Here is a 23,404-nt window from a genome sequence, read left to right on the forward strand (position 1 = left end):
TTGAGAGACAAGCCACCTTGTTGATAAACTCTACCATGTCGCCAAAACAACTTACCTTATACTTTGAGAACATCGGGTGTGTCTACTAGACGTACCACTGTCTTGGACCGTTCGAAACATTGAGATGTAGATTTTATCTGCATTTTCTTAAGGTTATACATATTTCGGGGAAAACATCCGCGTATCATGTCAACTATACCTCCATTGATGTGTTCAACCATTCTATCCAATTCTACCCAATTTAAGTGCAAGCTTCGACCACAAGACCAACATGTATCTAGCCAAGAAAAGCAAAAAACATTAAGAAACCGAATTATGAATCAGATGGCAGGAAAAGGGGAGCGAGAAATACCAAAGCCTTTATCGGACCATTCATGTCGGCGAAAGGCTGTGATAAGCACATGCAGTCGTAAGTTTTTGAGCCAGCAGATACGTCAGCCTTGTCGAACCTGTGCTTGCCTATATCGTAAAACATACTCAATTCGTTTTTGGTATGCGTCTTTACTTGTCATCTTTCGCCGTTGTAAACATCAAATACTGCTGCCAGTGTAGCGAGGCTCTGGATACCATGTATGTGTAGTTTGCCTCAAATTTGGAGAATAGGAACACCAAGAGCCTCGATTATCGCATCTAGCACATTAAACACAAAGGATTGAGTATTAGCGGCATGAAAATGCTGTAGTCAAAACGACAGAATCAAAAATTAGATAATTAGAGCCCTTTAGCAGACTCTTGAGGCTTATCAAGCAAGGCTTGAGATCACGCACCAACACCAATGCATCTCCTGCATGTAGTCAGCCAATAGCATGCAATACTTGGGACTTTCCATGGGGGAGCAGCTTTTACTGAAAATTGCTCGATTGTCGGCAAAATAAATTTTGAACGTTATTCACGTATCTACTACTGCTCCAATCTGTGGCGTGTGATATCAGATTTCGTGTTTGCCAAAAGTTTTCAAAACAGCAAGCTTGATAACGCGTTCTATCTTGCATCTTTACACTACTAAATTTCCGAAACTCTGATGTTAACGTGAATACGGACGCGTCAGGCGCGTATCCATCTTAACGCTTCGAAAACTACGCGATGCAAAGCACTTCACCACGACCATCTCCCAATTGCCGCTCAGATGACTTGGGGTTGACTCCCCGCACGAGTCATCAAGTTCAAACAGAGGTACCGGGACATCATAGACCAGTCAACCGCGAAGAATTCAAGATTGCCATCATCTGCGCACTGCCGTTAGAATACGATGCGATGTGTTTAGTATTTGACGAATTTTGGGACGAAGATGGGGATCCGTATGGAACAGCGCCCGGCGATGCCAACGCGTACACAACTGGTCGAATCGGGGACCGGAATGTTGTTTTGGCTCTTCTCCAACGGATGGGGAAGACCAGTGCAGCATCTGCGGTGGCTAGTATGAAACTGAGTTATACAGGACTGCGCCAAGCGCTTCTCGTGGGTATATGTGGTGGTGTTCCTAAAACTCAGAACGGATCCGACATCATGTTGGGAGACGTGATCATAAGTAGAACAATTGTCCAGTACGATTTTGGCAAGAGATAGCCTGACCGATTTATCCGAAAATACACAACCACGGAGGCACAGAGCAACGACTTTCGAGGATTTGCGGTCATGGCCGAGACAATGCGAGGCCGGAACAAGCTCCGTCAAGCAGCATCCAAGTTACTAAACCGACTGCAAGACAATGCCAATAGGGGTGGTTGCGGAACAAAATATGCGTATCCTGGGTTGGCAAGAGACAAGTTGTTTGAGCCAAACTATCGACACAAACACCATGAGTCGCCTAGCTGTGTATGCAAGGGGTGCCATGACATGACGTCTCCGGTTTGTGATGAAGCCCTTACTGCTTCTTGCAGCGAGCTTGGATGTAGTAGCAAGTTTCTAGTATCGAGAGCTAGGTCGCTACAAAGCCAAGGACAACAGCAAGATCTGAGTACATCAAATACAGCGCAGATGCTGACAATACATACCGGGTCCATTGCTTCAGGTGACACGGTCATGAAGTCTGGAGTGGATCGGGATATAATAGCCCAGAAAGACGGAATCATTGCATTTGAAATGGAAGCAGCTGGAATTTGGGATGAAATTTCATGTCTCGTCATCAAAAGTGTGAGCGACTATGCTGATAGCCATGAACACGGCGAATGGCAAAGTTTTGCAGCGGCCGCAGCGGCAGCTACCACGAGTGCGCTTCTCATGGCCTACTCAGAGAAACGAAGAGCTCGGCTTGGTCAGTTTTCTCACCGCCAATTCATTTCTTCATAGTCATATCGTCCTGGGAATTAGCTAATGGACAACTGTAAGCAGAAAATGAGACGTTGACTGACTTCCTTCATGCTCTCAGTCCGGGTGATCGAGAGAGAGCATTAACTTTCATTCACTTCGCATTCGGACAGCAGCCACAGCTGATGAAACAAGTTCCGCTTACTGAAGTCTTAGTTATTGATGCTAGGGGGTGCAATCTACCATTCTATTTGGAGACCATTTCGTCAAAGGAGGTTCGGAATTCTATTCACTTATTTGTATGTTGAACATCTAGCTGAGATGTGACTAGTCATTCCGTTTCATTTTAAAGAATCGATTCGTGGATATCAGAACTCGGAAAATTGACAAGGGAGATTGGTTCCTAGAGGACCAGAAGAACAAAGTTCAAATAGACTTGTCTCAGCCTTGGCTCTCAGTTATCAAGGTGTGTTGAAGGCCAATAAGTGCATCAGTTCAATTAACCAAAGTATGTGGGCAGCCATTTTCAGTGCTGCAGATGCGCATGGTGTTTGCTAGACGAAATGATTGCCTCAAAGAATGCCCATCATGCCGCTCCAAAGGCTTCAGACCAGTATCACACGAAATTCAGTGGTATGTCTCCTCAATTTCATCAGCTAAATGCTTTAGCCATACGTGACACACACCAATTCAACCTCTTTCACATCAATAGAAGCTTATGTCTAACCAATTCACAGTCATGTCTGCGGCTTAAATTGCCGTCGAATAGAAATAGTTCAAGATATCGAAGAAGCAATGTTTACATACTTCTTGACTTCAATAATTACCAAAAGACACAATGATATAGTTGATGAGGCTCACCTACTACCTCTGTCGTCGCAGTCTCGAAAGCTTAAAGACCCAATAGCTTTCGATGATGAAATTAGCAGATACAAGCACATTCAGCTGGTGGATGTAAACTTCCGCAGCTTGCTCAGTGTGAGAGACTTCCCTGGAATTACGGCATCTACGACTCGAATTGAGAATACACATCATATGAATCTCCTCACTGACATATAATTTGACAATTAGATTCTTACAGAGCAAGAGGGCATGAACCTACTCATGTCTGTTGATTCTATCGCAACTCGCCCCAGTGAAGAATGGTACAACATCGTTAAACCAAGCTGGATAACAAGCCGACACACTTTCAAAGATATAAATTATCTGATACAAAAATATGGTCTTCTGGAAATAATGATGGATAATAGAATTATGGACAGACCTGAAATAGCCACAAGGGCAACCCGGCCGGACCAACCCTCCTCTTCAGTAATACGAGATATAATGGAAGTAGAGCATTTCCGAGAGATGAATAACGCAGCTAAACTTCAGTTACGCGAAGCTGTAACTCAACTAACCAATCTTTTGCCTAATACACAAGAAGAGGATGGTTTGACAGAGAGAATCTACGATTTGTGTGAATGGATGTTGTTTTTTGACAAGCTATGGACGGAAGCGTTCGAACACGTGTTGAGAAAGGAGACAAGGGTGCTGTATTTGCAAACAGAGAGGAAACTGAGAAATGTACAGCACACATGAATTGTCATGATACTGCACTTATATGGAATAGCTGTCTTATTATTCTTGTGTATAAACATATTGGTGTTGCGGTTGCTATTCGTCTTTAATTGCAAGCCGCTAGGAGAGTAGTATTGCTAGAAAAACGTAATGGGAGGCAAGCAATTCGAAACTTCAATGGCTGCCCTCCAATAATTAACTGTCAATTATAGACATTAGATACCGTGTTTGTGATCTACTTCCGATGAAGAAGGTTAATATTTTGCTTATATGGTTACTTACGGCGAGGGTGTATAAGAAGCTGCAGATGCCAAAGGGTAAAGCAGACCCCGATATCGATTTGGTGTGTTAGCCTATACATTGAAAGTTCTGGTGATGGTACTTTCTAAATAAACATGTTTGCGGACAGGGTGTTTAATACGTCAATTTCCAGATTGGAATATATACTACACATTGTTTTACACAGCCGCCTGTAACATCAGTATTTTCCATGTTTTCCTAAAGCTTCATATTGTAATACAGTCTACGAACCATTACGCCAGACATGGCAAAACATTTGGTAAATCACCTTAATTCTAGCAATCATAATAGTGCAACTGATTAGCCATAAGAATTTTTAGCCGTTACGGGGGGGTGGATCGTAATATAATGTAGTTTTCCGGTATATGTTCCACATTCTTATCATTACTCAGCTATCATTTATAGTATCAAGGCACGTAATATTATAAGTCGCTGGAATATAATATTAATAACTATGTAAATGCTTCAGTTATGAAAGAAACATCGGTCATGATCGGTCTTGTTAACTCAAAGAGTCAAATTCCGGGAAGCTCGACTTTAACATTTTAAAACAGAAGGATTTTATAATACTATAGCTACCATAGGACAACTGACTCCCCTCTATTTTCTGATCAATATGAACCCCCCTTTAGAAATGATCCCGCTTTGATGTTATGACTATGTATCTCTACCTCTAAAGACGGATGTCCATGATATGCTTATCTAGGTTCTGAAGTAACACACTTAAAAGTTGACACTTGGTGCAGCTACGAGCGAAAGGGTGCCCTTTATTCCCTATAGAATATATAAAATAAACGTCCTGTTCAGTGTTGCTTTGAATTTCTCCTTTAAATGCATCATAATCTTCTGAGATATCAATTTCTCGGCCCTCTTGTATCCAGACTCGTTGACTGTGATGGGTAATGGCGCTTAATGACATCTGAAAGCTTGTCTAAATAATTTCAACGCCTTGACACAACGACTGATCCCAAGCCTCCCCATACATGATTCCATGGACATAGCACGGCCCTACCAACTGCTTTGTGCCCTGCCCTGTTCTAGGCCGCACGACAAAAGGGAACTTGCCGCCTTCATATAAGCTGATCTGATCCCCCACACTGCTCTGGCGCGGAACAACAGCCAGATAACCCTTCTTGGTCCTCGCTAAGCGGCGATACAGTGTGGTTTCGGTCCCTGTTGCGTACAACCTATCGGCGTCGGCACTCATGGCTGAGCCTACGCCCGCGGCTGCGACAAGCGACTTGTAAAACCCACCCTTCATACCCAGGTATTTGAAGCCAGACATGAATCGAGGCCCACGAAGACTCTTTTGCCATTTCCTGAACCCCTCTACCGCAAGCTCGGGGCTCTCGACGTTGCCAGTGCACATTGTTATGGCGAACACCATCTCCTGTGTTTCACCAGTCGGGTAGGCTGTGTATCTTTTAGACATTGCAAGCTGCTCCCATTTGATTAGTGTGTCGAAATAGGTACCGAGGCCCAACAAAATTGCTTTCCAAAAGTTCTTGAAATCTGCCACTGACGAGGTCATGCTGGCAAGATCCACGTAGTCCATCTTGGGGACAGTAAGGATATCCTCCAGCTCCACGATCTGATCAAAGTCATATCCCGATAAGCAAAGCGTCTCGCCGTCGTCTTTGAGAACTGGAATCCACTGCTGAGACTGTGAAGCACTGACGGGCCGTGCTTGTGGCGCATAGTCTTTCATCTCTTCCGAGTTCAGGTCAAGGATGACAGGGGCAGGAGATGGCAAATGACTCCAGTCCGGTACCCAGGACGGCAGATTCAGAGGCGACGATGTTGCGTGATCGAGAACAAGAGCATCCAGATTCTTCATCTGGGACATGACAGCCATGGCAGCCTTCTTGTAGCACTCTTCCGCCGACAGGGTATAGTCGGGCGTTATGCCATATTCCTGGGCTGCGTTGCCTTTAACAAGGCCAAGAATGGAGTATACCTTGTCTCGCGAATCCGTCGCAGCGAGCGGCAGCGCCTTTCGAAGAAGCCAAAGCAAACTCATGCCCTGCTGTGTCGGATCCGCATTCAACATCTTGCTTTTGACTAGCATCATCAAGATCAGGCCGCCTCTGACAATCCGATCGGGCCTTCCCTCAAGTCCCTTTGCCCCCATGATAATGGAGATTGTGAACCCCAGGTAGAACTGGAGCCAGTCAATCGATTTGTTGCCGCACTGCACCGATGCTTTTTGGGCCAGACAGGCCTCTTGGAGCACCCAACAGCGGCTGAACCAAGGGCGCGATAGCAGTCGGAAAAAAGCTGTGATCTCTTCGGAAGTAGCATCTGATTCGTCGTCTGATTCTGCGTCGTCGGTCGCGTCCACTTGCTTGTCAGATGCAGCCGAAGACTGCGCGGTCGTGCCAGATATGGCGGCATCGCTGTTGGCTTCACCGATGCCCGTCGTACTTTTGGCCAGCTCACGGCGCCTTTGGCCTGCTGCAAGCCTCTGCTTTATCAGCTCCTTCTTATTGGGACCGTAAATGTCTTCATTCCCGATGAGTTCGTCAAACTCGAGAAGCTCCAGTCTCTTCTCAATCATGCGCTCGCACAACGGGAAAACCAAGTCACTATCTTCTCCCGCCTCTCCTAGCCAGATCACAACATGACGAGCCTTTCGATATATGTCTTTCATGATGCTGACTTGATGGTTTCGTTCAGGGATATTGTCCTGATTGATGCAGATCGCATCGATCCACAAAGTTCGCTCCTCTTCGGCCTGGCGTAGATGGCGCAGCGCAGACTCCAAGTTCTTGGTGACGGGGAAAGGCACTCCATCACAGAAGATGAGCAACTTGTCCGTGGCGTCTCCCCAGCAGTAAGACAGCGCTTCAAAGGACGGGTCATCACTGAGCTTGGCAACTGACAAGCTGATGTGGATAGGCTCAGAGGGATCTTGGCTAGGTCTCAAAGTCAAAAGTCGGATACGATGATCGTCTCCTTGACTGTCTACTGCCTCATACGCGATGCCAAACGCTGCATGCGACATCGTGTCGTTGTTGATTGAGAGTTGCGGGGAAGACGTTGGTGCCTGGCGAACGCAGGGAGATGGTGCGTGCTAGCAGTTTTTTATCATGAATCCTTCGAGCATGGTGACACGGCCATTGGTTGTGTGATGCCCAGGCCATTGACATGCATTTTCCTGTCATAGCCTTCTGCGTACAGCCTCACTTCATTCTCCGATAGCAGGTGATCCTACATGTACCAAGCAATTTTGTCTGGGAACATCCGATTTTACAGCCTACCATCACTCCGTTCCTACATCAATTTTTAAAACGCCGAGTAGGGTAGCCGGACCGCTGGTATGGGGCTCTTGGAGCCTACATGTCTACATATACCCGGAAGCTTGCACCATTGGCTTCGTGCAGTTTTGAAATGCCCAAGATCGCTCAATATTATCAATGCGCTCTGTGTATGTGACACTACCTAATTCACGCGTGTTGCGGTTAATGGAGTCGAGAGCAGAAGCGGCCGCGAAACTCGCTGATGTATGGGGATTCATAATATAATGTAATTTTCACTCCATAGGTACGCTTGAATCGATTGTATACATTTGGCATTGAATGAGGTTATTAACGATTATTAACCCCGGAGAGATTTATCAGATTGCCGGTTCGGGTCTAAATTACATACCTCCGATGGCTCGGCACCGGCACGGACTGCGGATACCACATGGGTTCAATTGTTGGAATAAAACCTCCACATACGTGTGTTGCATCTCAGAATGCCTACATCATCGCCATCTTTTCCGTGACAAGCTCATTGTTTAGAAGAGTTATACAGCGATACGAGTTATCAGAACGACTCACTACCCTCTAATAGTCTACACATGAGACAATGTCTCATACGTTTTGGTGCTAATAGCCGCAGCTAACCGTCAGATAAGCAACGATGCCATGGATATTTCTCAGTCCTGGACAAGGCCAATCACAAAGATCTCCATCAACCTCAAAGTTCTATCAATAACAATTCAAAATATATGCATCCTGGACTTGCAAGAGATCACCTTTTGAAGCCAAACTATGAACATAAACACCATAAATTGCCTCGCTGCATATGCAGCAAGTGCTATGACATAATGTCTCCAGTCTGTGATCTATACTGCTTCTTACAGCGAGCTCGGATATACCGAGAGGTAGAACGGGAAATAGCCAAGCCCAGCAGCAGGATAAAGATTCATCAATTATTTGCTTATAAAATATAAATAATACTTACTTTTTAAACTCTTTATTATAAATGAAATTACTTATTTTACGAATTCACGAAAGTATTAGCACAATCTGTCGGTCGGACCCTCTACTCTATGGACTGAATACGTAGAGTCATCGACTGTATTACAGAATAACGAGATCCTGATTGACAGGACTATTACACAGGATGACAAACTATAAGAATTGGATCATCACTGTGTTTTGAGCTGCAAAGAAATACTTGTACATCTATTGTTCTTGCTGCGTCTTCTTCACCATAAGTAGCACGATGGCCACTCCTCCTCTCAGTATCTCTTCACCTGGCTCTACACCTACATCATGCAGCAGACTCTCTATCTTTCTTCTTAGATTTCTGACTATATCCTTTTCTGTGTCGGCCAGATCAGGATGGTCTTCTCTCCATCTTGTCACTGTGCTATGTGTACCTAAAAGCTTTTCAAATTCTCCAGGCGTCATCATCCTCCTTGTACCGAAATCTGCGCCCTGCGCATCTTGTTCGTATACTCTATGCCTGTTCCATACTTCGCGAACAAAACTTTCTTGATCAAAGGCCTTGACTGGGTTATCAAGGGTCCAAGGTAGTGGTAGGTCGGCGTAAAGGTCGCGCGCCAAGATACCTCCCTGCCTCTCGTATGGCAGCAGCTCACTGTGAAATGCTTCCAAGGCTGCTTTAATGGCTGATCCGTTTGGTGTCTGAGTAGGATCTATAGACATTCCAGTTCTTGCCCACAACGCAACAGTACCACCAGGCTTTAAGATACGCGACGCCCTCAACCAGAAGCGTTCCAGGTCGAACCAGTGAGCAGCCGTCGCAGCCGTGAGCAGATCAACGCTATTTTCTGCGATAGGGGGCTCTAGATCAGTGCCAAGGTCTTCAGCAGCCGATACATCAAATCGCACGGGCGAGAGCGCCGATTTAGCAGAAGCTCGCGCGATCCCAATCATCCCCTCCGAAGGGTCCAGGCCGATGGCTTCAGAAAAATACTGGGCCAAATCGCAAGTAGCTTGACCTGTTCCGCAACCCACATCAACGAAAGTAACAAGCTCGCCTCCGGTAGATTTGTGATGATCAATGATAAATTTGAAAAGCGCTGGAGAGTATCCTGGACGGTCAGCGGCATATAGCTCGCCCTGTTTTTGGGTGTATGCGCGGAAGGTTTCCTCGTTAGTTGCCATATTGGAAATATTCTTCTTTTGCCCTTTCTCTTAATGGTAGAGAGATTCGTGACAGGAGAGGAAAAGTGACACGGACGGGCAACTAAACACCCAAAAGTTTAGATTCTCAAGTATGAGTAGTGAAGGAAAAGGTGAAGTATTGGGGCAAGGCTATACATAGTTACCAGGGATTTCCTGGCGCGCCATTTCTGGCTTCAATGTTGACATGGCTCAACTCCGAACTCCGAGCTCCGGACGCAACGGGGTTACGAGACGGCTGGGTTAAGCCGCAACCACTTGAAGCGATACCTGAGGAACACTTGTTTTTGCGAGAATGTCTTCTAAGAAAGGGTAGAGTGAGTGAGAGCCTCCGCAATAAGAGAGTTAAATGCTTTATATATGTGTATGCGTCTTATATATATAACCAACATCGGATACCTTCAAGTAGGTCCCAGGATAGAATAGCCTAGCAGCCTCAAAGATTGACTAAATGCACCAATATCAGCTTTTTTCTTATAAGCGACGATAGCAATGCGTCAGTGACACAAGTTTCATAATATAACATACATGATTAGTTCTCAAATTGAAAACGTTAGTTGAACTACAGTTCTCATGTTGTTTAAAATGGCAACCAGTGGCATGCTTTCTCATAGCCATGTGATATGCGTTTCTGTTTGACATATAAAGGAAGACCTACTATATTAACAGTCAATATTGCTTCAATGGTCTGCAGAAAACTCTATCCGAAAGTGTCTCACCCGCTCATGTGAGGGGACTTATGAAGGGGCAAAGGTTCTAGCTCAGCCAGCCATTGTATTGCTCAGCCAGCCACTCAATATTGCCCAGAGAGCCGTTGACGGCCGCAGCCTGACTGGCCCTGAGACAACGACCTAAGTGTAACCATTCAGCTTCAAAATATATGCCGCCGTTACATTTGATCGACAAAGCATCTCCTATTGGAGACCATGTAAGCCAATCAGCGTTCGCCTTCGGCCGCTCTTACGGGTAGGGGCATGGGACATCGGCTAAGACAAAAGATCTCGAGTTACGTATGTGATAATTTCGAAGCCAAATGATGTCTTGATTTTTCGTCTTTAGTAAGAGTTTCGATTCTGCCGTAATAGTGAACCTCTGCGAAAAGCATGTATATATACCGAGCCAAACCTCCTTCATCCAGCAACAGAAACTAAACAACTTCTACATTATTGAAAGCATCTTCTCAAAGCGTCTCAATCTTATAGAAATCATGCACTTCAACAACTTCTTTACTTCCATTGGGGTCATGGTTTTACTGCCAGCCTTTGCTCTGGTGATGGCCGACGACTGCAAGATACAACCGCCATCAACTGAGCACTTTGACATCCCACTCGACTTTTGTTATTTCCACGACTTTGGCATCGTAGATGTCCGAGTCGAAATACCAGGCGCCAATCTCAGGCCCAAAGACAAGGCCGATCACCTGGAGCTTCCCGCTCACGTCAAGGCAAATGCTAGCCCCATTCATCTGGATGAGACGTATGAAGTCAACATTTACTTCAAAAATGACTGGACGGATGCCCATCGTTGGGAGGTCAATATTCCTGTTATCGCGTCACTCTTCGTTGACCTACAGACGCGAATTGATCGCTCAAATTGCAAGCTTGGGTTGAAACTTCACTTGACAGGCAAGGGTATCTTGGGGAGACTGGAGGAGAGTATCCCCCTAACGGAAATTGATAATGATGGTATCAAGTTTCTCGCACAAAGTATGGGGCTTTGTTAAGATTAGGTAAATTTCAGGATGTTAAAGTGACTCAATTCTATTCTAAAATAATTAGTAGGTGTCGGGTTGAAGGGAGGATTGGGCAGCTTAAACTAGGGTCTGTTCTCTATCTTATCACGCGGGTATTCAACATATAACGATCTTTTGTTTTCTCATATTACTCGAATGCAATAAATTCCCTCTTAGAAACCTCACTTCCCTATAAAGGTATATGTAGTCTTATTGTATTAGTCTGAGCTAAGGTAACCCTGTTTCGCCCTTTATTCAGCTCACTCGCATCTAGCACCATTTCTTAGGCTTCCAATTCGGGATAACAACGCTTCCATCATTCTGAAGCATATTCAGGGTGCCTTGCTGCCTCCAAGCATGGATAAAGTATGCCGTATTGTGTTCCTTCAGGAATGCGCAGTTTGCGTCGACCGTCTTCCAGAACTTAGTATAATCAGCAACGCTTACTTCTGCAACGGCAAAACCGGTGATGTAGCCGCCAGCGTGCAAAACATTATAGCCTGTAGCCCACATCATCTGTAAAAGCGAAATACAATTAGCGTCTGCAATAACTTCGCCACAGCAATGCCTGTAATTACCTCTGAGATGATGAGTGGAAACTGGGGGAGGTATTTCTTATACCACAAGACCTGATTGGCGGTATAAGTCCAAGCATCGTCGACCTGGATGTTGTGGTAATAAGCCATGACATGGGCGTGAATGAAGTCTAACACTGGCTCAAGCGCCTTTCCCACCACGCCCAATCCAACACCCAGCCCATCAGAACCAGGTGCACCGCTCATCAAATTTGGTCTATCCCAATCTTCACTAATTCCCGCTGGAATGCCATGCTTGTTCATCTCTTTGCGGAAATTGGACATGCCCATAGTCAAATTCGTCAGGCTGGCCGGCGCAGATGCATTGCCGCTGCTGCCAGCCGCACACATGTCGCAATCTCCAACTGGCTCATTGAGATATTCGGCGGCATAGATGACGTATGGTGCAATTTTTGAATATTTGCTGTTGGATAGAGTTTCGAAGAGTGTCGTTTCCAGTACTTTTTCCCAAGAGAGCTGTGGCTCTGGTTAGCCGAAACTTGAAGAGACGCATAAAACTCATTGTTATTGAAGAGACTCGCATCATTGCCACTAATTGGGAATGCCACTTGAACCACAACTCCCATGTTGTTCAAAATAGCAGCCTCTAGCACATTCTCCCACAGCTGTGTGGTGTAGCTTTCCGGAATGTACATGCGAATCATTGTGGCGCCAAATTGGCGCTTCATCTGCTGCATGTGAGAGCTAATACTTGCAACCTCAAAGTCTTCATTGGTGAACTGAAAGGGGAACGAAAAGCCGAGGAATCCATAAAAATCAGATTGCGGACACCACCATTCTTCTCTCGAAACGCGGGGAGGCTGCAGATCTGCATTGAGTCTCGCCTGGCTGCCGAATGGAAAACAATTTGGATTTGGCGCTGAGCGCTGGGATACACGAGCAAGGCCGCTTACTCCAGACAGGAGCGCTGCGAGAGCGGCGAAGCTCAGCAAAACAGGCTTCATGGTGTTGTGCACTGGATATTGGAGTAGGTAGAGATATCCTTTGCTGCTAACATTTCACTAAGAAACTCCATTACGAGAGAGGGTGACTTGGACTTTTATGTTTTCTGCGGATTCGTGTACCAACAGGGCAAACGCGCGAGAGTGGAAACGGTGAGGCCATCGGCACGGCGACGATACGTTACTTGGTATGGCCCCATTTACTAATTAGTTATCCAGTGCCATTTAACTGCATGACAAGATCTCTACATCCCCAGATTTTCGTATCGTAGAGGCGTTGGCTCTCTTAAATTCTGTAGAATCCGGGGACCCCATATTTGGGCGTTCTTAATATTCGGCATCTCGGCATCCTCTTCGGGCCTACTCACTTTAGTTCACATATAACCCCTGCTTTGCTTTCGATTTCTCTACAATTTGTCTAAACATCCAAATTAGCGCTACTTGAGCATATGGGGGAGATGGTGATCTTGCGTCCAATGCGGAGAGGATACCGTGAAAAGCATGAGTTCACCTTGTTTGCAATTCTAACCAGTAGGCCGTTGCCTTCTACTTGGCGCCATTCTCGTAACTATGGAGTCTTCGTTCAATCTCATGGATAGAGATATTGAAACGTGTAAACAGAATACCGGTCGGGGTTTCGGAAGCGGTGAGAGAAGTCAACAGATAAATACTCTACTTACATAACTCAGGCGCTGCAACCCATGCCAATTCACTCCATGAGCTACCGAAACAAAAACAGGAATATGGAATAATTCACAATTTCAAGCTATGAGAAGAAAGTAAATAAGTAAAACGCTATGTTGGTATATATGAACAAAGATAACCTTCATCTCCGCCTCTTCAAAACTCCTCTAGTAGTGCACCCCAAGTCTCACAGGCTGCACTTGGTCCACGACGGCAAGACCCAACGTTTTCCTCGTGTTCAAGCTCAACTCAGAGTTCTGAGCTCGAAGAGGGCCTATAGCAATATCCGGGTCACTGCTGTCAACTCTGGCATATCCATTCTTGGGCACCACAGTCTCTCCCGAAACCTTGGGCTCTCCATCAACCAGCTCGCCATACTTCACCTTCCTGCCACCGAGAAGATCCAAAATCTGGTCCGCCGAACTATTCGAAGATCCATGATTCAGCAACGGCGCACCCATGGCCTTTGCAATCTCAAAAGGATCCAGAGAAACCTCTCGACCGAGCTTCTGCCAGCCCCAGATGAGGTAGAGGATAATCAAGAGCTGGAAGAACATGCATCCAACCGCAATGCCAAAGAAGTTCCAGTGTGCCCTGTAAACTATTCCGACTCTCGACACGAGGGCATCTGTTGGCTTGATCGGGAGTGGCCCCGCGTTGGGCAAGTGTATCGCGGCAAGGGCACTGCGGAACATGAGCTCGCGGACGTTGTTGATCATGTCTTCCCTAGGATCCGACCATGACATGGTACAGTTGCCGTAGTCTTCAATCTCGGATGAAAGAAATGTGCTTGCTGCCTGTCCAAACGCAGTCACCAGATACGGTATAGCACTCATGCCTCCGATCGCGAGCGTCGTGTTCGAGTTGTACTGCGCCTGCAAAACAGAGGCGATGCCTCCAAACATGGTCAAGAATCCTCCAGCCCCGACGCTGCCCGAACCCAGTTGTTGCCAGTCGGTAAATTTGGTGATGCTAATCGTCGTGTTCTGATCGATACTCCAAGGCTGCAGCGTGACACTTCCGTTTGTAATAGTAACTGTGTAATCGACGGCGGCGGCTCGTAGAGTGCAATTATGTTGCGTCAACTTTCCTTTGCACGTGGGTTCGGGCTTATACAGGACGGAGAGGTTCATATGATTGAGGGCATTCACATCCTGCGATGGATTCCAATCGACACTCGTTCGAAACGTCGTGAGCTTGTCACCTCTGGCTGACGCAAAAGTGCTAAAGTCGTAGTCGAATGTGCTGTCTTTGCAGTCGACATCGAAGCCCGGCGCAGCGATATGGAACTCGCAAGTCTTGTTGATACAGCTAGATGGCATCGTGATAATGCTATGATTCGAATACTCCTTGAATACCTTTGCAAATGCCGGCATCAGCAACGCGGTTTGGGTTCCACCACCTGCCCAGCCGCTAAAGTTGGACGGCAGCGTCGTGTTGAGTACGGGTATATCGACCTGATCCCGGTACGGCCCAATCGTCTTGCTCGTTGTGTCCGAAGCCTTTTGCAGCACAGCACCGACAGCAATGCTCACGATAAGAGCGACGAGGGATGAAATGGTGATCATGTTGAACAGGGTCGGTCTGAAGATGCCGACCAGCAGGTTACCTTTGACCTCGAGGTCATAGTGAAGCTCCTTGATCTTCGTCCCCCGGAGAGCCTTGAGCCACCACGAGATGGCGAATCCTTCCGAGTTTGCTACCGACAGGAACAGAACAGCAATAGCGCCCATAAGAGACAGTAAAACGGGAACGGTAAAGTATTTGTTGTGCGTCGGCCACTGGTTTGTTTCTTGATCTTCAGACAGGGCGAGGACGAGGGCCATCATGCCGCACGTCACCATGAATCCTATGACGGAGCCGACCGTCCTCCATGGGATTCTCTTCCACACGCCCGGCTGCCATTGAATTCCGTCAATCGACATTGTGGGATCCGTTCTCGAATATGTGTAGTACGTGTCAGCCATGATGGAAGGGCGAGCCTCGCGGCATGTCAACTTATGTATACACGCAAGTGAAGGAGGCCTGTATCAGGGGTCGGGCTTTCAGCTTATACCTATCACTATTCAGAAAAGAAAAGGAAGAGAAAACAAAACAAGGTGTGAGGCAGGGAGATCCATTATTAGGACTCCAGCTGCCACATGGGAGTCTCCCGGTTTAGGCCTCAGAGCCTCAACAGGTCCTCTTGGCAGCATCGGAACCCAAGTTATGCATGGGGCCAAAGTCGAACTACATCTCCATACAGTCTAGCGGACGAACAATGTGCCAGTTTCTCTGACCATCAGCTTATATTCGCCTAGACGAGTTCTATTAATATGTTACTAGAAAACGACCGGGTTTTCCGCCTATCCGCTTTGCAAGTATCCAACGGAGCATATCATGTTGATTGTCCAATGATAAGCAGTTTTCCTGTTAGCATATCCGTGCATTTCGCAACGACCCGTCACAACCCCTGTCAAAGTAAGCATCCCACCAAGGCCGATTGCATATTCTCAGACAAATTTTTCCTAGGTTTGTAGGAATTGGTTGTCTATCGGACATCCTCCTATCCGGCGCGGCAAGATAGTACTGCATATGGCGCGATTTCATGTTGTCTCTACTAGGTTGCTACTCAGTTTTGAGACAAGAAAAGCAATTGAACTTCGAGTCAAAATAATGCCAATACATAATAGCGGTGACAACTAGATGATCAGCACATGTGTACAGGTAATTATCCCGAGCAATCTATTAATACCTACCTACGCAGTCAGCCTCGCGGGTTACTAATAAACAAATGCAAAGATGGAGACAAAGGGGGGTCGTGATTCAACCAACCAAACCTCACCAGATTACCTGATTAGTGAATAGGTCAGGAGCACAACACGCCAGCTAGGATATTTTCGAAGCTGACATTGACATTGACTTGTATCTCAAAAACCTCTCAAGTTCCACAATAAACTCGTAGGCATAATTTCGGAAAGTGGTGGGTTTGCAAATAGTAATTACATGTAATGTCTATCACGATCATCAGCGATGGTGGCATTCAAGAAGCATCATCTTATGTCCACTTCAAGACAACAAGCAGAAGCAGCAAGGGTCTCATTTCCCACATCGCGCAAACTACTCAAACTGGCACTTGATGCGGAGACCCCGAATCCCTCCATTTTCAACGTCGTCTCACTAAACCCCCCGTTGTCAGCTTAATCATTTCCTTCCAAGACCGCTGCTGCTTGTAAAAAAAAAAAACTCCATTTAAGCATAATCTAGCCGCGCATTGCCGCGGGATACGGGATACGCTTGTCGCTCTCGTTCAACCTCGGCAGCAAGATACGAATTTTGTTTTATACAGATCGGCTTTTACCCTGGTTCATTCGCGGTGATAACATATTCATCCTTTTGTACGCGAGGGCAGCGGATAAGGTTCTCACCATTTGCAGTCTGTTGTTGCAATTGTTTGGACTACTGCAGTATGCACGCCTTGAGACGCTTCGTTATTATAGCTGAAGGAGCAAGTAGAATTATGCTCCAGGATCGGAGTTTAGACGGGGACAAATTAATAAACAGCTCTCATATCCTTGAGTCGGTCCAAGTTAAGCATATTGCGATTCTCTCCCCTCACAGGAACCGATCTTATAGTATCCTACATCTCGGTCCTCTACACGTACTTATGCAGGTGATGGATTAAGTCTACTTTAAGCCTTCATTTGACATTCATCTTGTGCATGGAACTATTAATCACCGCTGGAGATCACTCGTACAAGCCGTAGACTCTAGCCGATAACAGACTCAACTTGCAGCTACTCTATCCATGCCCATGAGCTAATCGAATCGACTTTTTAATGAAAATATTCATTATTACAATTACACAGCAAGTCCGTCTTAATATACAGGTAGGTGTACACATATTGTTCCTGTGCAATTCCTACTTAGGTAGTCTACGCCTCAACATCCATGGTATCAACATCTGCCGAGCCATCATCCAAGTTCAAGTCTATCAATCTCGCGTACTGGGCCGTGAGGCGCTGTAGCTCGCGATATTTGCCTGTTTGTTATGTTAGCTCAAATCCAAAAGGAAAGGATAGCCAGGATTGACATACCAAGAATAAGAACCACTCCCTTTAAGAGTTCTTTCCGATCCCATCCACAGAGCTGCTCATCCCGACTATACCAGCCGCGGCCTTCGGCCTTCTCCGAGTCTTTCTCTTCAAGTACACCGCCCAGCAAGCTATTGAGAAGCTCTTCGACCTTGCCCCTGGCACCCTCGGCACCTAAACGCTTGGCGTACATGAACAGGTATAATCTGAACTCGTCGCTTGCCCCTAGCTGCAAGGCACCAGCGATACGATTCTCCAAATGGGCAATGCTGACGCTGCTCTCCAGGCCTTCGGCCTCGGACTTCTGCATGACCATCTTAATGATTCGCTGCAGTGCGTAAGCTCTCCCCTTAAGAAGAAACTCGTTGGTTGTATGTCGCTCAAGGAATGGAATGATGCCCGATGATACGGTGACGGCTTGGCTGCTTTTGTCCTTGTCATCCTTTGAGTTGGGTCCAACAGCGGTAGATTGCAGGGCTGAGATGGATGAATCGTTCGAGTTCCAGTACTGAGAACCCACCGCCCACCATGCCTCGCTCAGCCGCTGCCAGGTGTACATGTCTCGCGCGTAGAAGTAGCCGTCGCCGTTTGTCAAGGTCACGATGATATGGCCAGTAGAATTGAGGTGGGCGGACGTGATGCCCGGCCCAGGGGTAGCAGAATGCTGATTTAGTGATGCTGTCGCAATATCCAGTATGGGGCCAACGGACACAGGGGGGTGGGGAGAAGACTGTGTTTTGAGATCCCAAACATGGACCAATCCGACCGCTGTAATGGTCATCAGCCAATAATCTCTGCATTCGAGGATGACAGGCTGTGACTCCAAGATGATGGGGTTCAGAAGACGTCTGCCGGCACGAGTCCAAACGTGGAGCGAGCCATCTTCACAGGCCACAGCCCAGAAGTACTTGCTAGCAGTTACCAAGATGACAGCCCGTGGCAAGAATTCCTGCCAGATCAAGACTCCTCTCTGCGTAACAAGGACATGGGCGGGATCACGCGGGTTGACATCGTTTTTAGCCTCGAGGATGATGTTCTCTGGAAGCTTGGATGCGTCTTCCAGTGAGGCGGCGTCGGGTTGTAGCACACCTCGCTCAAGCGGCCGCAAGATATGTGATCGTATCTTGGGAACAGCCAGGCGGACTTGGGCGTATGAAATGGACGGATTTAGCACTGCTGGCCGTAGAAACTCGGGAGTGGGAATAACGCCGTGCTCGACAGGGACAAGCGCAGCATGCTCGACGCCATCGGCCCCGTTGGTCACAACAGCCGTTGGACCACCAGTCACCCGCTTAGCTGCAGGCTCCTCATCCTCGTCGAGATCGGTAGTAGCAGCACGGCGCTTGTTTCCAAGTAGCATGGCGACAATGCCCCCCTTTGGCAATCCGTCAAAGGGTTTTGAAAGATCCAGTATCGTCTGTGGGGCCTCATTTTGTGTGTTTTTCGTCGTCGTTGATCCGACAAGCTGGCTCTGGGGTAGAGATGACTGCCCTGTGCCAGACGACGAGACCAAGAGCGGAGCCACTCGCTTTCTTCCATCCTTTCCGACGGTAACCCGAGACTTTAATTCACGAACCCGTTCGGCCGTCTTGTCTGCAGCCTCTTCTGGCTTTTCACTTGTCTCTTTGTCCTTGTCTTTCTCCTTTTCCTTGTCCGAGTCCGCACCTCCATTAGCAGTCGACTTCTCCGGGACCGACGCAGAGGATTCAGCCTTGCTTGCTGGCGTAGACTCCTTTGCGGACTCGGGCTGGAAATCGCCCATGAGAGCACCCATTCTAGACTGCACAGCCCTCGACTCTCCGGCTTTAGCATGCTCTTCCAACATCAACCCATCCACATCTTCAGCGATGCCCATGCCCTTCCTTGAGCCACCGTATTTCTGCAATGCCTTGGCATTCTCCTCTTGCTGAGCCACCCACCCCAGCTCGCCCTCATCAAACTTGGCGACAACCACGCTGCCGTCCAAGCTGGATGCAAACAGGGTCTGGCCGTCTGGTGTCCACGCCAGATCGGAAATAGACTTGCCCGCAATGTCCTGCAATATGACGACAGGGCGGGAAGTGTTGGTATTCCAGATACTCAATGTCTTGTCCTGGCCAGCCGACGCAATAACGGTGACAAGCTGGCCACCGTGGCCATTGGCCGCGCCGTTCTGACCGGGCTTCACAGTATGAAAGAGTCGAGGCGAGAACATGCACACCTCGGTTGGCGCCTCGTGTCCGATCAGGTTGATCTCGCTATCCCACCTCGTGCGCTCGATGATGGCGACGGAGCTAACGGGGCCATTGACTGCATTGGCGGCAGCAATGTGATTCCCATCCGGAGACCAAGAACACCGTCGGAAATATGTAGTCAGGGGGGAACTCTTGAACGGGGAGCTGATAGTGGCGTCGAGGACAAAATTGTTAATCATGTCATGCTGCGTCGCATTCGGCGCGGGCGGGGTGAAGCGGAAGATTTTGATTGTTCGGTCGTCGCTGGCAGTGGCGAAGAATTTGTTGGCCGGGTCAAAGGTGATGCCCTTGACGTGGCTCTGGTGCGCGGGAATCGACTTGAGCTTCTCAAACGTGTGGCCCGACCAGACCACGACCTTGGAGTCGAGCCCGACAGACACGAGCAGCGAGGAATCGTAGGACCAGGCCAGGTCCTGCACATCGTTCTCGTGCCCAATCAATCGCTTGTACGTCTTCCAGTTCTCGACGGGCGGTGGCTCGTTGGTGCCAAATGTCGGTGCTGGCGGCCCCTTGTCCAGATGATACACGCAGATGAGCTTGTCGTCGGCGCCGCTGGCCAGGTAGCGGCCATTGGGCGAGAAGCGCACGGAATGAATCGTGCCCAGATGGTGGCTCATGTGGCACAGCTGGCGAGGCTTCTTGTAGTCGCCATCGTTGGCGTGATAGACGGCGTCAGTCGACCAGATGCGCACATGGCCGTCGCCGCCCGCCGTCGCGATTCGCTTGCCGTCGGGCGAGACGTGGCAGCTGTAGACCTCGAAATCCTTCTGCTCGCCGCTGTGGCTCAGCCACGAGGGCTTGATGATGCGCATGTCGGGGGAGGCGCGGGCATTCGGGAGGCGACGATGGTGGATGATGTTGGTGTTTTGGCGATGGTGATGCTGGGGGCGATGATGTTTGGATTTGGATGGTGTTTTGGCGATGCTTGGTTTCGTGCCAATGGGAGCTGTTAGTGGCAGATGGCCTGGATACCTCTGGTGGGCTGGTAGCTAGGCGTGCCGGGTTAGTACTGGTACTAACCTGTCTATCAGCGAAGCTTGTAGCGCAGGTACCTGTACCAGATCAGGACTTTATTAGGTCGTCGAGGTATGAAGCGCGTAAAGCAGCTGACTGGACGCGCAGGCGCGTTTAATTTTGCCAGGGAGCTACAGGGTAGCACTTTAGGCCAGTATTGGCAGCACAACTCGATCAATTCTATGTCTTCCTTTCATCTTTCTTCTTTCTTTCTTTTATCTTTATTCTTTTTTATCTTTCCATTTTAATTATCTACATCGTTTATCCTTCTATCAGACCAAATACCTTCAGTGATGGAACAGTTCATCTGGCTTCTAAGTTTTATAATGGTGCAACAACTTAATGCATCTATGTACACAATCGCGCTTTACAAGACTAACTCACATTATGCCACGCCATGAACTTGTTATATCATTTACTACACGAATTACCCAATAGACCTGAATTCAACCTGCTAAGTGCTAATCACTAAAACTCCATGGCGCTCAAATCGCACAATCAAAGAACATTCACTCACAGCTCGATGGGGAACCGTTGCCTCATCCATTTGCCGTACTTGTATATCAAGACCGGAAGGGGAATCAACGATATCGCAATAAACCCAAGCAGAGAATTTCCCCAACCCACTCCCAAGCTCTTATACAACTGAGGCCCAGCCAAGGGCAAGAAGGCAGCTATCGTATTTCGCAAGACGGCAAATCCAGCAAGGCCACTCGCTGCATATTCCGGGTATGCATCGACAATGTATGTCTGAATGGGCAACAAAACTCCTACGATGCCAATTCCAAACGGCGCAATACCAATGATGGGCACAATCCAGTGAACGGCCTTGTCAGCGCTCCAGCCGTACCAGAAAAAGGTGGTGGGCAGAATCAGGGCAAACCAAATGCAATCCGGGAGACGCATCTCGGGCTCGTAAACGCCATCGTTGGCGGCAGTCATACGAATAACTGTGCTGTCAGAGAGAAGAGCAAACGACAGCAGGCCGATACCGTACCCGACAAGCAGCGTGAGATACACCAGGCCTGTAATACCCAGAGTCCAGCCATAGCTGCCCTCGAATGTGGTTGGGATAGTGTTGTAGAGAAGATAGAGGCATCCATACGCAAAGGCAATGTACAGTGACAGCCCAAAGATGTTTGGCGAACGAAAAAGCATCTTCAGTGGCCGAATCAGCCCAAGCGTCAGGATCTGCCTCTTGCTTAAGACGGGGGCATCGGGGTCGGTGTAGCAACTCCGGAGCTCGGGCTGGTTGAGCTCCTTTTGGAGCCTCTTTGTCTTTCGTTCAATTAATACTCGATGATTTGTCTCACGGTTCAAGAAGATCATGGCTACCACCACGATAGCAGCGGGTATAAAGGACAACCAGTTGACCCAACGCCAGCCGATGGTCTCAGACACAAAACCACCAATGACGGGCGCAACGGTAGGGCCGACAACGGGACCCAGCATCCAGATAGTCATGGCTTTTCCACGTTCAGTTATAGGAAACATGTCGCCGATAATACCACCGCCAATGGTTTGACATCCTGAGCCGCCAACACCTGACATGAACCGGAAGAATATGAGTGTATTGAGTGTTGGAGCAAGCGCACAGCCCACGAGCCAGATGCAGAACCAGGCGCATGCGGCTATAAGTACCACATTTCGACCGTAAATCTCGGACAAGGGCGACAGAAACAGAGGTCCAATTGCATATCCCAGCAGAAATATGCTGACGGGCATCGATCCCAAGGTAACATCGTCCACGCCGTAATCTTTCTCCAAAGCCGCCAGCGAAGGTGCAAGGATGGACGAAGCAAAAGGCGTCATAAACGTAATGGCTGATAACAGGATTGTGATGAACCACTTGCGGCTACGAGAAAAGTTGAGTGGCATATCGGGGTCGTGCTGACTGTCCCATCCGACAATGCCCTTTTCAAGGTCTGTGACAGGGATTACTACCGGCGGAGAATTTGTTTCCTGCTCCCTTTTGCGTCTCGACGATAACCTCGAGAACAGGCCGGACCGCGTTGAGCTGTTATCTGCTTCTTCGACATCGACATCATTCTAGTTGGCGGCCGTCTGTTAGCAACGGGAGACAAGTTGGAATGGTCTGCCCTCTTTTTACTTGCCGCTTCATTTTCATTTGCTTTTTCGAAAACCTCGCTTTCTAGAGTTTCTTTTTTGGATGAATCTTGCCAATGCCGTGGCTCTGAAGCGGTCAGAGAACCCGACGAGGAATCGCCGACCATGACGCTTGGTGTTTAAATCTTGTCGGCCAATTCCCGACTCTTACTCGGCGAAATTTGCGACTATCTGGGTTACAATGCTTATTCCCGTTCAGACATGATAAATCAAGACGTCTCAAACACCGCTCGAAATTCCAATTTTTTCAGCGAAGACGCAAAAGAGGGGAAGAAGAAATGTATTTAATATATTCCATCAGCCACCGTATGGGATATATACTCTTGTCCAACAAAGGAGGAGACCATCAGCAGTCGGCGAATAGGAAATAAACAGGCATTCCCGGTCAAAGTCCGAAAATCAGGACACTAAGGGGAGGGATCTTAATCTATGGAGCAGGCCAACCAATGATTCGGTGTATTGATCTCCGATTGGGA

General features: G+C 47.8%; 8 protein-coding genes across 8 annotated transcripts; 2 read left to right on the forward strand and 6 right to left on the reverse strand.

The window, feature by feature from the left end:
• Window positions 1-1,083: 1,083 nt before the first annotated feature.
• V8C40DRAFT_278087 (5'-methylthioadenosine/S-adenosylhomocysteine nucleosidase family protein) lies at window positions 1,084-2,289 on the forward strand (the record flags this gene model as incomplete). Its single annotated transcript, XM_083221032.1, has 2 exons — window positions 1,084-1,539; window positions 1,603-2,289. The coding sequence occupies 2 exons, from the start codon at window positions 1,084-1,086 to the stop codon at window positions 2,287-2,289; spliced, it is 1,143 nt and encodes a 380-aa protein (XP_083067963.1).
• A 2,361-nt stretch (window positions 2,290-4,650) lies between these two features.
• V8C40DRAFT_257688 (HET domain-containing protein) lies at window positions 4,651-7,147 on the reverse strand. The gene has a single exon (XM_083218548.1). It carries the CDS (start codon window positions 7,109-7,111, stop codon window positions 5,039-5,041), a length of 2,073 nt encoding a protein of 690 aa, XP_083067964.1. The 5' UTR covers window positions 7,112-7,147; the 3' UTR covers window positions 4,651-5,038.
• A 1,371-nt stretch (window positions 7,148-8,518) lies between these two features.
• V8C40DRAFT_283869 (uncharacterized protein) lies at window positions 8,519-9,615 on the reverse strand. The gene has a single exon (XM_083222051.1). It carries the CDS (start codon window positions 9,507-9,509, stop codon window positions 8,562-8,564), a length of 948 nt encoding a protein of 315 aa, XP_083067965.1. The 5' UTR covers window positions 9,510-9,615; the 3' UTR covers window positions 8,519-8,561.
• A 1,119-nt stretch (window positions 9,616-10,734) lies between these two features.
• Window positions 10,735-11,250, forward strand: V8C40DRAFT_270821 (uncharacterized protein; the record flags this gene model as incomplete). Its single annotated transcript, XM_083220221.1, has 1 exon — window positions 10,735-11,250. One exon carries the CDS (start codon window positions 10,735-10,737, stop codon window positions 11,248-11,250), a length of 516 nt encoding a protein of 171 aa, XP_083067966.1.
• A 279-nt stretch (window positions 11,251-11,529) lies between these two features.
• On the reverse strand, window positions 11,530-12,799 carry V8C40DRAFT_283871 (uncharacterized protein; the record flags this gene model as incomplete). Its single annotated transcript, XM_083222052.1, has 3 exons — window positions 11,530-11,775; window positions 11,838-12,319; window positions 12,373-12,799. The coding sequence occupies 3 exons, from the start codon at window positions 12,797-12,799 to the stop codon at window positions 11,530-11,532; spliced, it is 1,155 nt and encodes a 384-aa protein (XP_083067967.1).
• Window positions 12,800-13,538: 739 nt separating this feature from the next.
• Window positions 13,539-15,537, reverse strand: V8C40DRAFT_257690 (uncharacterized protein). The gene has a single exon (XM_083218549.1). It carries the CDS (start codon window positions 15,445-15,447, stop codon window positions 13,648-13,650), a length of 1,800 nt encoding a protein of 599 aa, XP_083067968.1. The 5' UTR covers window positions 15,448-15,537; the 3' UTR covers window positions 13,539-13,647.
• A 1,500-nt stretch (window positions 15,538-17,037) lies between these two features.
• V8C40DRAFT_257692 (TUP1-like enhancer of split-domain-containing protein) lies at window positions 17,038-20,808 on the reverse strand. Its single transcript, XM_083218550.1, has 2 exons — window positions 17,557-20,808; window positions 17,038-17,501 (listed from the first exon to the last, which is right to left on the reverse strand). The coding sequence occupies exons 1-2, from the start codon at window positions 20,597-20,599 to the stop codon at window positions 17,395-17,397; spliced, it is 3,150 nt and encodes a 1,049-aa protein (XP_083067969.1). The 5' UTR covers window positions 20,600-20,808; the 3' UTR covers window positions 17,038-17,394.
• Window positions 20,809-21,189: 381 nt separating this feature from the next.
• Window positions 21,190-23,240, reverse strand: V8C40DRAFT_257693 (MFS transporter). Its single transcript, XM_083218551.1, has 2 exons — window positions 22,916-23,240; window positions 21,190-22,850 (listed from the first exon to the last, which is right to left on the reverse strand). Exons 1-2 carry the CDS (start codon window positions 23,033-23,035, stop codon window positions 21,315-21,317), a joined length of 1,656 nt encoding a protein of 551 aa, XP_083067970.1. The 5' UTR covers window positions 23,036-23,240; the 3' UTR covers window positions 21,190-21,314.
• Between the last annotated feature and the right edge of the window lie 164 nt (window positions 23,241-23,404).

This window comes from Trichoderma camerunense (genome assembly GCF_050948025.1).
Source record: "Trichoderma camerunense strain CBS 138272 chromosome Unknown V8C40scaffold_25, whole genome shotgun sequence".
NCBI classification, from domain to species: Eukaryota; Fungi; Ascomycota; class Sordariomycetes; order Hypocreales; family Hypocreaceae; genus Trichoderma; species Trichoderma camerunense.

Coding starts and splice junctions, on each gene's coding strand:
- V8C40DRAFT_257690 (XM_083218549.1), bottom strand. CDS start 15,447: ATGGCTGACACGTACTACACATATTCGAGAACGGATCCCACAATGTCG.
- V8C40DRAFT_257692 (XM_083218550.1), bottom strand. CDS start 20,599: ATGCGCATCATCAAGCCCTCGTGGCTGAGCCACAGCGGCGAGCAGAAG. Junction 17,502..17,556: donor GGGAGTGGTTCTTATTCTTG/GTATGTCAATCC, acceptor CATAACAAACAG/GCAAATATCGCGAGCTACAG.
- V8C40DRAFT_257688 (XM_083218548.1), bottom strand. CDS start 7,111: ATGTCGCATGCAGCGTTTGGCATCGCGTATGAGGCAGTAGACAGTCAA.
- V8C40DRAFT_257693 (XM_083218551.1), bottom strand. CDS start 23,035: ATGGTCGGCGATTCCTCGTCGGGTTCTCTGACCGCTTCAGAGCCACGG. Junction 22,851..22,915: donor AAGCAAATGAAAATGAAGCG/GCAAGTAAAAAG, acceptor GCCGCCAACTAG/AATGATGTCGATGTCGAAGA.
- V8C40DRAFT_283869 (XM_083222051.1), bottom strand. CDS start 9,509: ATGGCAACTAACGAGGAAACCTTCCGCGCATACACCCAAAAACAGGGC.